Genomic DNA, 12886 nt, shown 5'->3' with positions numbered 1-12886 from the left:
TGAAATTTGCAATCCTATCTCCACTCAATGTTCCCAGTGTTACTCGAGACGCTTTTTTTCAGTTCAACATCTGCCGCGGTCCAAACAGTCCAAACGGAAGCTCTATAGTAATTCTACACTTGATCAAACTTAATTAAGATTTGTCAGATCACAACACGATCGTTGCATGAGACCTCAAATCGTGATATTAGCGTCCACGTCACTCATCCAATTCATTACTTCCGAAAGCTTCACTCTAAACATCATGGGATCTGTAGTTCTTTCAGCCATAAATGAGCCGCATCACTGTATAAGCGGCAGAGTTCAAAGTATGAGAAAAAAGCAGCGGCTTATACACCGGAAACTACGGTAAATATTGATTCTGAACCGCTCCAAATGTTGTTGTAGTGGTTTGGAGTTGTGTGACGCTTTTTACCGAGCGCCTAATTTGGTGGATGGAGGTGGATTAAGTGAGTAAAGTCCCCACTGAAGGCCAAGGTACCAGTGAGTAGTGGTATATATTGTACAATACTCTAAGACATGTTATTTATATAAAAGTAATACGTCAAAGTAATTATTTTTTCATTATGCGCAACACACAAAGCATTTGCTCCTCAGCTTTGCTGAGTATTTTTTTTGTTTGGCTTCAGGCGTTACTCTGGGGCTGTAGTAGTATACAGGTGAGTTGTGTACACAAGATGCATATGCTGTGTACACATCGGTGTAATGATGTGATATTTATCAGTATCACCATTATTTGCCAAGTATGTTAAATTTACAATGAATTAGTTGGTTGGCTGTTGATGGAGTCTACTACAGTACGTATTGTAGCAGAATACAGTGTGTATGCCCAGCACATAAAGACTTGGTATTTACAACAAAAACAACAGTACGTATGCATACAGTCCAGTAGGTTTCTGCAGTGCCTCGCATGTGTTTACACTTCAAGCTGCCTTTAAGGCATAAAGCAAGCATTTCCCGTGACATCTTTTCCTGTGACACGGTGACGCCAAGCTCCACCTTTCTTAAGCCTTCACACGCGGATATCAAGGAAGAGAAGTAATGCAGACAGCATGGCTATAAAATTGCATATTCGTGCGACTATGCCGCCTCTCCCTCTGCGTGGGCCCCCTCGGCAGGAAAGGCAAAGAGACAGCCAGTGGTCAAGGCAAAGAGTAGAGGTCTCACTCTGTAGGAGCAGCCGAATACCGGAGAAGCTGGCAGGTATGCACATACTGGAATTTGCTTCTTAGCATGCACACCTGTTGGGGAACACACCGGCCAAGCCTGTCCTCTCTCATCCCACTGGCTCATCAGCATCTGACTGACAAGTAGAGGACTTTTTTTTTTTTTTGGACTACAGTGGGCAGGTTTGGTGACTTGGAGGTCGGCTGGACCAATGGCAGTTTGAGACATCCCTCCAGAGGAGACAGGCGGGGCCACGCTGGAATAAAACTCATCAGTGGGGTGTGTCTCCAAAAAGTTTGCCAGCAGTCAAACTGTGAAGTGCAGCGAGGAGCTGACTTTTAACCGCCGCAGAAGACGAGGAACGACTTCCCTCCGGGACTTGGATGGAAGCCTGGACACGGATCAGCTGGAAGGGGCATTGAGAAGGTGGATGGCTCCTTGCAGCCCCTGGTTGAGGACCTTTTTACACCAATTATTAGGCTTTTTGTTTCTTTCAGTACTGTTGTTGTTTTATAGTCGCTCACATCTCCTTATCACTTTTCCAGCCCAGCTATTGATTCTGTATCCGTTGGACGGAGAACTGATAAGGGCATGTGCATGACAATACCACCAGAGACAACATCAGGTCCTAATTGGTCACCAGAATCGAGCCTGTTTTTATCACAAATTGCGTTAATCTAAATGTGTAGCATTTCATTTAAAACGGCAACCTATCATTGGAATTGCTTGCATTTCTGGTGTAAAATATGTTGCAGGGGACTATAAACTACAAGAAAATCCCTTCAGGCATCTCAGGGCACACCTGGTGCTTTGCTCATATTTTTTTCCCTCAAACAAGCGAGCAAAAAGCAAGCAGTTCAGGTGCGCGCTGTGCTTGAAAAAGGTCACACACGTGCTTTTTAATATTGTGCTTTTAAGATTTTAGCATATAATTATCGCCCCTTGAACGCTGACGTGATAGAACATGACCGCCGTGACCCGTTAAAGCTACTGTAAACTGTGCACGGGCACGACGTAGAGGTGGTGATGCAACAGGTACAAGAATTAAGTGAGTCATGTTAATGTGGAACATGCGACAAAAACACCGCGGTTTTTTTTTTTTAACACAGTCTTTGCATTGCTGCGCAATTTAATTACAGCTCAGCGTGCGTAGTCTCATTCTTCAGATGGCGTGCAAGAGTGAGCATGTTAAAAATACGCACGTTTACGCACAGAGAGATGACTGACTGACGTTTATTTTTTTGCTTTTAAAAAAAATCCACTCATTCTTTCACTTTTTTGTGCATATATTGCATTTATTTTGTATTATATAGAGATTGGATTCCCTAGTAGCGACTCATTTGGGCACTAAAGATTCATATAACAGAGGTAACAAAATGGCACAAACGGCTGAAGATTCTTGGTGTTACTCCACAAAAATAGTTACCGAACCTAGGGTCAAGGCCTAAATTGGTCATAGGTGCATTTTTTATTGGGTTGCCAACTTAACCCTTTTTGGCATACATTCTTGTGCAAAGGGATTTTTCATCCATGTTTGTTGTATGAAATGAATTTCTGTTGTGTTTATTTGTATGTATACCTCAATGCAATGGCAATACTTTTGTAGGTTTAGTTACTCGGGGAGGTACCACATTTCAGATATTTGGGTCTTGAGGTGAAAAAGTTTGGGAACCCTTGCCAGATTAGTAAGCACACCCCTGACAATAAATAACATCACCTCTAAAAGAAATGTTTTTGTTGAAACAATGCAAATGATACTGTACTTCCGTCTTGTTACACCAAAATACCCAGTTTTAACGGGCAATATTGGAACACCTGTAACGTGGACTAAAGAGCTACAGTATCGTCGGCGCTGCCAGAGCAGTTGCCTGTACAAACAGTGGAGCACTCGTTAAAATGAGCAGACATTGTCAGTTTATTACATATTTATTACAGTACGATGACTTCTAAACATGGCTTTAATATTGCACTTTCAGGGCTGTCCATTTGTATTTGTGGCTTAAAAATAAATTGCACTTCACAACTGTAGGGCGATCACTGGTGCAAAAACGAGCCAAATTTTTATGACGGTACTTACAGCTACTTAAATTGTACTTGGTGTGTTTTATGATGCTCTGTCAGATACAACACAAAAATCACTACGCCACTTATACAATAAAATCCCTTCACACTAACAATCTCCCAAATAAATGCGGTCTTCCCTGCATGTTTTTTTTTAAATCTTGATGACTGCATAGACATACTCTAACAGTACTGTTGGTGCATCATTTCATCGACAGGTAATGCATGGCTTGCATTTTAGTTAATCAAGAGTACAGCAGCTGATGAGAAAATGTGACCTTCTAGTCACAACACGATATCACAGCAATAAACAAGACATCAGCGCAATTTACCTCAAAAGGATGAAGGATTGGTAGGGGTCACACTGAAAGAAGCAAAAATATGAGAGGAAATCCTAATATTATGAGAATAAAGACTTGTAATGTTAATGGAATATAGTTGTGATTTTAAACAAAAAAAGTCAAATCAAATTTGTGAAAAAGATGCCATTTATTTGAGAAGAAATCACAATAATCCCAAAAGTAGTCATAAGTATTATGACTTTGACTTTGTTTGCATAAAATTACATCCTTATTCAAGTAAAAAAATGTACGTTTTTTTCTAGTCATATAAATTACCTTCTCTTAAATTATTAATAATGTAAGAATTTTGGTGTATAATCAAATGTTTTCCCACAAAAACGTTTTCAGTAATATTATGAGATGATTCTTGTACTTTACTCACAACGTGATTTATTCTGTAATATTGCTCCATACTCATTGTAATATCAATTTCATCTTTTTTATGTATTTTTTTCACCTCATTTCGCAATATTGCAACATTTTTCCCTCCCCAGACAGTTTTTTTTTTCTTTTCAGTGTGACCCTAATACTTTCATAGATTACAGACAGTGCAAACGGGGAGTGCAAATACGTCACTTTAAGGTCAAATTTAAAAAAAAAAAAAGGCCACATAATTCAGCACCTTGCCTTCATCCAGTCATTGCCTGGTTGCCTCTGCAGTATCAATGGAGGTGCAGCAGGCTGCTGATTTCAAACCAGGCCAACCATGGAGGCGCTGAGGACCCACAGTCGTTTGGCTACAGCATCATCCAGTACCGCTGGGGCAGGAGTCTTTACAGCACAGTCACTGTTGGCAGTGAATACAACAAGAGGGAAAGTAGGATGATTTGCTTTCTTGATTATAGTTTTTTATTATATACAATACTACTATTATTATACAATATAATTATACAATATATGTGATTGGCTGGCGACCAGTCCGGAGTGTACCCCGCCTGTCGCCCGAACACAGCTGGGACAGGGCGCAGCATACCCACGACCCCAGAGAGTACAAGCAGTATAGAAAATGGATGGATGGATACTATATATATTATATGTGTGTGTGTGTATTTATATATTACAGTGTTCCCTCGTTTATCGCAGGGGATAGGTTCCCAAAATAGCCCGCAATAAGTGAAATCAGCAAAGAGGCCAACTTCATTTTTTTACAATTATTCTATATGTTTTAAGGCTGTAAAGCCCCCTCACCGTACACTTTATACACTTTTCTCAGACAGGCATTAACATTTTCTCACATTTCTCTCTTGGTTAAACACTCTCAAAAAAGTTCAAATGTTCGTTTGAATTTTAATGATCAACCTACCAGGTTGGACGCAAGAAATTATTAAGTGGCTCGGGCATATTTCACTCCTCTAACCGTGCCTCTTCGTCCTGGCGCCGCTCCGTTGAAGCGTTTTTGTATCCTTGTTATACATGTTGTTGCTGTGGTCTATTTTTCTCGTCCTCCTCCTGCTCCTTGAACCGAAGATTCATTTATTCCGTAATGGCACCCGACCGCCCGCGTAACTTCGACATTCCTTCAGCATGTCCAGAAATCCAACTTTTTGTGCGACGGTTGGCTTCCTCTGCCTTTTGGGTGCAGCACGTTTCGTCAACATTGTGGGTTTTGCAAACATACAAAGACTGCAAGTTGTTTGCCAGCATGACACAAGGAGACGCGGCAGGGCGGCACGAAGGGAGACAATGACGATGGTCTACAGCCAATCAGGACGCACAAGACAATGAGCTGTGCAGACAGGAGAGAGACGGAAGCGAGAGAGACGCCACCTTTAACTAAAGCACAGAACTACAACACTCAACTTCCCACAATGCAATTCTTCTTAAAGGGCCAGGTACGGCCTGCAACAACATTTATTCGCTTTAAAAAAAAGCACTAAAATTGCATGAAAAAAAATCAGCGAAACAGCGACTCTGTGAAAGGTGATCCGCAATACACTGTATTCCCCATTTTATTATATGAATATACATGATATAATAACCATATATTACTCTATTTTTAATAAATTGTTTGAATATTTATATTTGTATTATATTAAAAAATACATTATATTTATAATATAATGTAATATCATATATATATTATTTATAATATTAATCCCTTCTACTTCCTGCGACCCTAGTGAAGACAAGTGGCATAGAAAATGTATATTATATACTATATATATATATATATATATATAGTATATATATATATGTAAAAGAATATTTGAACTTGCATGTCTTCAGCCATCCATCTTTGATATATTTACTTCTAGTTTGTTGCATTTTGCTGGTTTTAGTTATAGTATTATAGCAGGGGTCACCAACGTTTTTCCTTGTGAGAGCTACTTTTACAAAATGAAAATGGCCAAGAGCTACTCATTTTTGTAACATTTATTTTCAGAGCTTATTTTAAACCCAAACAAAGCAAATATGCTTGTTTTACCAGAACTAACAAAATGCTGGTGTCCACAACTCTGTTCTTTCATTATTAACTGAAAAGCTGAATGAAAAGCAGGCTTGCGGGCACCTCATGTGGTCGTCGGGGGCTACCTGGTGCCCGCGGGTACCATGTTGGTGACCGCTGTATTATAGTATAGTATTATAGTACTACTTTATATAGTATTTCAAATCGGGGTGGCACAAAAACATTTCTGTCCCCCAGTGGGGGCATGACAGAAAATAATTGAGAACCACTGACTTCGAGGAAGATTGATCACGATAACTTGCCTGTAGTACAGTCCGCTGGCGTTGGTCAGACTCTCGTCCACAGCGCAGAAGATTGTAGTCTGAGCTCCTTCCCAGGGACTTTTGATCATCATCAAAAAGGGCATGGCTAGAATCCTCTTCCACAGGGCCACAGTCGGGAACATGTGGCGGGCCAGCTCAGTGCGGACGACGCCGGGGTGGAGGCTGTACGTTGTCACCCCGGTGCCTGGTGAGAGGAATCCATCAAGTTGGACCAAAATATCACAGAGAGGAATCATCAAGTGTTTACTATTTTAGAGCACCGTGCAGTCTGGAAGACAGCTCTCTGCAGAAGAGCACATTGGCCAGCTTGCTTTGCCGGTAGCTCACGTCGGGTTGGTAGTCTTGATCCAGGTTGATGTCGTCGAAGTGGATGTGACCTCAGGGAAAAAACAATCAGCACATAATTCACAGCAAAACTTAGTATCAAAGCGAGCAGGTTTATCTATTGACAATACCATACAAATGACACTTGAATATACTTTATATAGTCAAGTGTACTCTATACTAAACCACGAGAGCGAGCATTTGTGGCGACTGAGGCGAGGATGAAACCTCAAATATAAGCCAGACTCAACGCCCTTTTACCTTTTTCGTGCGCCAGGCTGGAGACAATGACGATTCGACTCGGAGCGGACCTTTTCAGCATGTCGGCAAGAAGGTTGGTGAGGAGGAAATGTCCCAGATGGTTGACGCCAAATTGCATCTCATAGCCGTCTTCAGTCTTCCACTTGGGACACATCATGATACCTGGAAACAGTGGCGGTTCTGGCTTGAATGACGCCCTGGGCGGACCGACTTTGCCACTCCCCCCCCCCCCCCCCCCCCCCCCCCCCCCTCAATATAATATTAAGAATGAAAAATGTTTTATTTTTTAGCAATTATTGTTGTAACTTACTTTTTTTAACCTTGTAATTAACCTGAGGGCTGAGGGACAGCCATTTAAAGTTATTTTTATACTTTTTGACTCAAACCTGAATTTAGTTAGATGCATGTTTTGAACCGGGGCTAAGACCAAACCTGCGCTCTCTGTAAGGAGGGCATTGTGAACCGCAGCGTTGTCCTGTTGGGAAAACCCAGTCATTACCACACAAATGAGGGCCTTCAGTCATGAGGGATGAACAAACCTTTCAAACGTGTAAAAAGAGTAAAAGAAAACACACCTGCGTTGTTGATGAGGATGTCCAAGCGTTGCTCAGTCATCTGGACGTCTTTGGCCAAGTCTCTGACCGACTTAAGGGAGGCGAGGTCCAGTCGCTTCACCACCACGTTTCCGTTCCCGCTTTTCTGACGGATGGAATCAGCTGCCAGGTGGGCTTTAGTTAGGTCTCTGCAGGCAAGGATCACTCGGGCCCCTTTGGACACACACAAAAAAAATTTAATTAAAAAAAAATGTAAAATCAAGTAAAAGTGATTAAGATATCCGACCTCGTCGTGCCAAATCCAGGGCCGTCTCCTTCCCAATGCCGGTGTTGGCTCCTGTGATAAGAACTGTTTTCCCATCCAACCTGGCCTTGCTCCGACACACTCCCCCTGCCAGCCACCTGCGCAAGGCCAGCAGGCTTGTCCCTGGAAGGGGAAAACAGGTTACCGGTGTTAAACACTGGCACATATGCACCGTCATTGCATTGATTTCCCCATCTTTATTCCCATCATTTTTGTATGGATGCTTGAGAAGGCATTCACGATAACAGCGGAACCTCTAAAGTTCCTTGACGTAGTATAATTCAGAATTCAACCGGTTTTGAAACAAAATATGCCTCTAAAGTCAGTTAGAAAGCTTTCTCTATATGTTGTTTTTCTTTGGCTTTTTGCAAGCCCTATTTTCTTTTTAAAGGCACGATGTAAGAGAACAATGGTAAAGTGTGTTTTGCTTCTTCTTACATTTATGTGCAATTTTGTGAAGTACCATTCTGGAGGAATCTGTGATGCATGACACCATTTTATGTCTTAATATTTACTTATTTTTCCACTCGTGTGACTGTTAATGCCTGCACAGTACATAAAAGGTTTCATGACGGTAACAGTTTGACCCCAGAGCAGATTGTTTGTATTTCCACTGTTTCCTAAGGGGGGAGAAAAATCAATAAATCAATTGAAAATACAAACGAGTTGATAGCTGGATTGTGTTAAAATTCAAGGAGGTCTCAGCAGTATTTATCTTGGAAATACTGGCCACTATAAATACAAAGGCAACTTCTTCAAGGGAAATAAAGCAATGATGCAACATTGATGTCATGATGTCAAGATTAAGAATTGTCTGCTTTAATTTGAAGTTTTATTTACATTACATTGATGGTTGAATGTAAGTGTGCAGTGTGGTGCTTTAGTAATAAACCCAAATTTGTTGGAAGCACAAAATAACAAGGGCAAGGACCTCTCATGTCTGATATCCTGCTCGTGGCCACTAGGAGCCATTCATATAGTATGTGGAGATTTATATGATGTGCCGTCATTTAGCAGACGATTTGTCGGGCTTCACCTGGATTTCTACAGAAATGTGTATACTATTGTAAGAAAGCTTGATTTTAGTCTTTGTGATGTGTGTTTTCATGATTACACTAACACGTGTTCACCATGGAAACGTATAAATAACAGACAAAAATGAAGAAAATAACATTATCAATTTTACCTGCAACAAATGCAACGGTGAGACCGACGGCGTGCGCCTCCACGAATTCCTTTATGGTTGTGACGTACTCTGGCATTTCCATTTTTTTAAATAATAGCTAAACTGTAATAAATACAGACTTAAATAGGTATTGTTGTCACAAAATTAAAGGTTAGGAATAGCAACAGTTTTCAACTTCCTGGAGGCAATGACACAGGCTATGACTGACAAGACACTTGTCGGAAGGGGGTGTGGTTTTTAAACATTTATTTTTTTCAGATTAAAGGTCCATTCCGGAAGTTGACCATTTTAGTTTCGACCTCAGAAGTTGCGACACGCTTTTAGTGGCGTAGAACTGCCGTAATAATGTATTTAAATATTTAAATTTTGGTTGTGTGGGTTAAGTTTGTTAAGTCTCAAATTTGTCCACTTTTAAGATAGTTAAGATTAAAAAAAAAACAACTGTAACATACGTATTTTTGGAATTTATGTTTTAGATGTTTGATAAATAGTAAATATACATTGGTGAATTACATTGAACTTTTATTTTGATACATTCCGTACTTCCTATTTGCCTTGTTACGTCAATATTTTTTATTATTTCTTATTCACACAATTATTTTTAATTTTATATTCGTCTTTACGTGTTCTTATGACCGTATGTTTTCCTACGTTAACATGTTTAAGATGAATACAAATTAAAAATAATGTATATATTTTCTTAAAGATAAACCCGGAAGTGTTCGCCACTGTGCCACGTCAGAGCTAACGTTCAATGTAGTCGTTGAGAAGAGTCGCCGCGCTTTGTAGTGGCAGTGTAGTTCTCATTTATTGCTAAAAATGCAGCTGTTGCCGGTCACATTGCAGCTGCTCTTTCAGGTTTTTGTGGTGTCCGCCACCGAGCTCACGTTTGAGCTTCCCGACAACGACAAACAATGTTTCTACGAAGACTTGGAGAAGGACGTCAAGTTTGACTTAGATTATCAGGTATGTCCTGAACGCAGCACTTGTTTGTGTCAGTGTTTCTTAAACAGCTGCTTAGCGAGTCAGCCTCCCTGACTGTAATGGTTGCACTGAATCTTGTCCAGCATGTACTCATCTCTGTGTTTTATTTTTATTGTTTTTAATGAAGGTGATTTCAGGAGGAAACTACGACGTGGACTGTTTTGTGACAGATCCTCTTGATAACATACTGTACATGGAGAACAAGAAGCAGTATGACAGCTTCTCCCACACCACTGCCATGAAGGGAGTCTACAAGGTCTGCTTCAGCAATGAGTTCTCCACGTTCTCACACAAATCCATCTACCTGGACTTCCGCCACGGCGATGAGGAGCCTCTGCTGCCCAGTATGACAAGAGCCACGGCGCTGACACAGGTAACGAAAGTCCTGTTAGGGGCAAGATGTTCAATAATCTGATGGAGAAATACTGATGCAAAATGGAGACAATTAAGACGGCCCTGTTGGACATTTTAATATATTTTCAAAATGCAAAAAGGATTTTAAAAAATACAGCTTTGTCTTATTAGTTTTATTCTCAACATTTCAGTTTTTCTCTTGATATTGTGCCTTGTTGACACTGCCATCCATTTTTTTAAGGAATAACAAATTTGCCATTAGATACTTTCTAAAAAAAATTAACACTCTTCCTTCACAACATTTTCACTCCTTATGGCAAAGAATGTCCCACTAAAAAAAAAAAAAACATTGTAAATGTCATTTTAAAGCCCACTTTTATCTTTACAAAGAGTAACACAATGTTTTATTTCTATACTTTATCGCCACCAGATGGCGCTACTTTATCCATTTGTGAGCATAGAGCCAGGGTGTCAAGAAGCACATAGCCCTGAACATTGTGTGCGCATTTTCATTTTTGGGGGGGAAAAATCATCCCAGACAATCGCAATGTCACTTCTAAGCAAGAACATCGTGATTCACATTTTTTGCATAATTGTGCAACCCTAGTTGAGCTGATGTTTTTTGGCCTTAGGACCTCTAATGTGAGTTTTGTTTTAAATAAAAATATAAAAATAATGCATGAAAATCAAATGTTGCTGCCTCAGGGCTGAATTATAGTAATAACAAAATGCTTCTTGAATGTATTTTATGGGCATTTGCAATATTTAAAAAAAACGCAGCAGTCACGTAAACATCCTGGTCCTTAAAGGGTTAATCACCCTAAAAGATCAGTAATGTTACATTGATGAGACATGATATTACGTTAGATGAACTTCACACTGCAGGTAGTCATGTCTGACATGGTAGAGTGGAAGAAAAGCTCTCCTTCCATTCTGTGTGGAAGTGGTTAAATTTTTGACTTCGTACTTTGTCCTTCTTCCCCACTCCGTTTGAAACCCTTTCTTAAATTTAGGATAAACAAATTGGAGGCTAACTCGTTAGCTCGGTAGCATGCTGTGTTTGAAGCGGCGTCCGTCTCTTGTGTCCCTGCAGTGATCCCGTAGCATGCGCATTACAGTTGAGCAATGTGTTGTAAACAAAGAATAATAGGAGTGTAAAGGTGATTATAGGGGTGTTATTTTATGTCTACGGGGCTCTAATAATGTTAAAACCCGCATTTAGAAAGTCCCAACTACGAAAATATTAGTTATTAATATTGAATCCTACTTCGGAGAAATATCTGCGCTAATATTGAACGTCCTCCCTGCCTCTCATGGCCCCCCTGACAGTACAACGTGCCCCACCCGCCGGGGGTGGACCAGGAGAAGCACTGCATTCGGGTCAAATGTGTGAATGAATGTTAAGGACCTCTTAAGGTTGAACTTAAAATGTCTTTATTTGTCAGCTCGAATCCACATGCGTCGCAATCCACGAGATCCTGAAGGTGGTGGCTGAATCCCAGACGTGGTATCGTCTCAGAGAAGCACACGACCGCACGAGGGCGGACCAGCTCCTGGACCGCGTCACTTTCTGGTCCATCGGCGAAACTGTTCTGCTGTTTATCATCGGCATCGGCCAAGTCATGTTGCTCAGAAGCTTCTTCAGTGATAAGAAAGGCTCTGTGGCAGCAATGACTTAACATTTCTTAGTCTGTAAAAACAGAACTGTTATTTCTTTTTGCTTACTGATTGTCTGTGTTGTTGTTACTGAAGAGCTACCACATGTACTAGGGTTTAAAATTACAGTCACCTACAGAGTCAGATCATTTATTTTCCTATCCCTAGTAATACTATGTCGTTGGCTGTTTAATTTTGCCAGTTGCCTTAAAACACAGTACTGTCATCAACATCTTCATGGCCCAAAATGAGAAACATAGATGCTGGTATTTGTTTTAATGTCTGTTAGGTTTTATGTGTTTGTCCTAATTTATGCGCAAATGTTTTTTTTTTTAAGTACATTCTATCTTTCATTTTCGATGAAATTGTGCATACTTTTTTTTGACATGTGGAGATTACAGTCTGTTTGCTTCCCTGCTCCAATTTAAAACAAAAACACCAACCAGGGCAGCTGGTTCTAACTTGAACTAATTATGTTGTACAAGGATGTATGTTAAATATTTGATCAATTCTGGATTTTTCCATTTATAACAATGTGATAATGTTGTACAAGGATGTATTTTAAATATATGATACATTCTGGATATGTTTTCTGTAAAAATGAGTTGTCTACATTATGTCTAAACAAGAGTGCATGAGTGGTTAACATGTTGATCACACAGGAGATTGGGAAGAGCTGGGTTCGAATCTCTACTTGGGCATCTCTGTGTGGATTTTTCATGTTCTCCCCAGGCGTGTGGGTTTTCTCCAGGTACTCCGTTTCCTCCCACATTACAAAAATATGTAAGGAAAATTGGCTATTCCGAATTGTCGTGCAGTAAATTAGTGAAAAGTTAAAAAATGTATATTTTATTGATCTCCAAGATAATTTCACATCTATCAGTATGGTTTGATTATTGAGTGTTTACCGTACATCTACAATTTAAAACCATGTAGTTCACTTCAATCACTAGGAACGCATCAT

General features: G+C 40.2%; 2 protein-coding genes across 2 annotated transcripts; one reads left to right on the top strand and one right to left on the bottom strand.

Moving 5' to 3' along the window:
- Positions 1–3047: 3047 nt before the first annotated feature.
- Positions 3048–9138, bottom strand: si:ch211-107o10.3 (uncharacterized protein LOC407663 homolog). The gene is made up of 7 exons (XM_054771663.1): positions 8929–9138; positions 7725–7865; positions 7460–7651; positions 6885–7046; positions 6560–6676; positions 6279–6483; positions 3048–4356 (listed from the first exon to the last, which is right to left on the bottom strand). Exons 1-7 carry the CDS (start codon positions 9008–9010, stop codon positions 4260–4262), a joined length of 996 nt encoding a protein of 331 aa, XP_054627638.1. The 5' UTR covers positions 9011–9138; the 3' UTR covers positions 3048–4259.
- Positions 9139–9667: 529 nt separating this feature from the next.
- On the top strand, positions 9668–12479 carry tmed3 (transmembrane p24 trafficking protein 3). The gene is made up of 3 exons (XM_054771016.1): positions 9668–9894; positions 10040–10285; positions 11712–12479. The coding sequence occupies exons 1-3, from the start codon at positions 9748–9750 to the stop codon at positions 11943–11945; spliced, it is 627 nt and encodes a 208-aa protein (XP_054626991.1). The 5' UTR covers positions 9668–9747; the 3' UTR covers positions 11946–12479.
- Positions 12480–12886: the final 407 nt, after the last annotated feature.

This window comes from Dunckerocampus dactyliophorus, chromosome 3 (assembly GCF_027744805.1).
Source record: "Dunckerocampus dactyliophorus isolate RoL2022-P2 chromosome 3, RoL_Ddac_1.1, whole genome shotgun sequence".
NCBI lineage: Eukaryota > Metazoa > Chordata > Actinopteri > Syngnathiformes > Syngnathidae > Dunckerocampus > Dunckerocampus dactyliophorus.
This window is presented reverse-complemented; position numbering and strand designations above follow the sequence as displayed.

Bases quoted from the DNA above. Each gene is read 5' to 3' on its own strand.
- si:ch211-107o10.3 (XM_054771663.1), bottom strand. From the start codon at position 9,010: ATGGAAATGCCAGAGTACGTCACAACCATAAAGGAATTCGTGGAGGCG. The intron at 7,652-7,724 runs GTCGGATATCTT...GTGTGTCCAAAG, and splicing joins CCTGGATTTGGCACGACGAG to GGGCCCGAGTGATCCTTGCC. The intron at 6,677-6,884 runs GTAAAAGGGCGT...TTTTTCCCTGAG, and splicing joins CAGCCTGGCGCACGAAAAAG to GTCACATCCACTTCGACGAC.
- tmed3 (XM_054771016.1), top strand. From the start codon at position 9,748: ATGCAGCTGTTGCCGGTCACATTGCAGCTGCTCTTTCAGGTTTTTGTG. The intron at 9,895-10,039 runs GTATGTCCTGAA...TTTTTAATGAAG, and splicing joins AGTTTGACTTAGATTATCAG to GTGATTTCAGGAGGAAACTA. The intron at 10,286-11,711 runs GTAACGAAAGTC...TTTATTTGTCAG, and splicing joins GAGCCACGGCGCTGACACAG to CTCGAATCCACATGCGTCGC.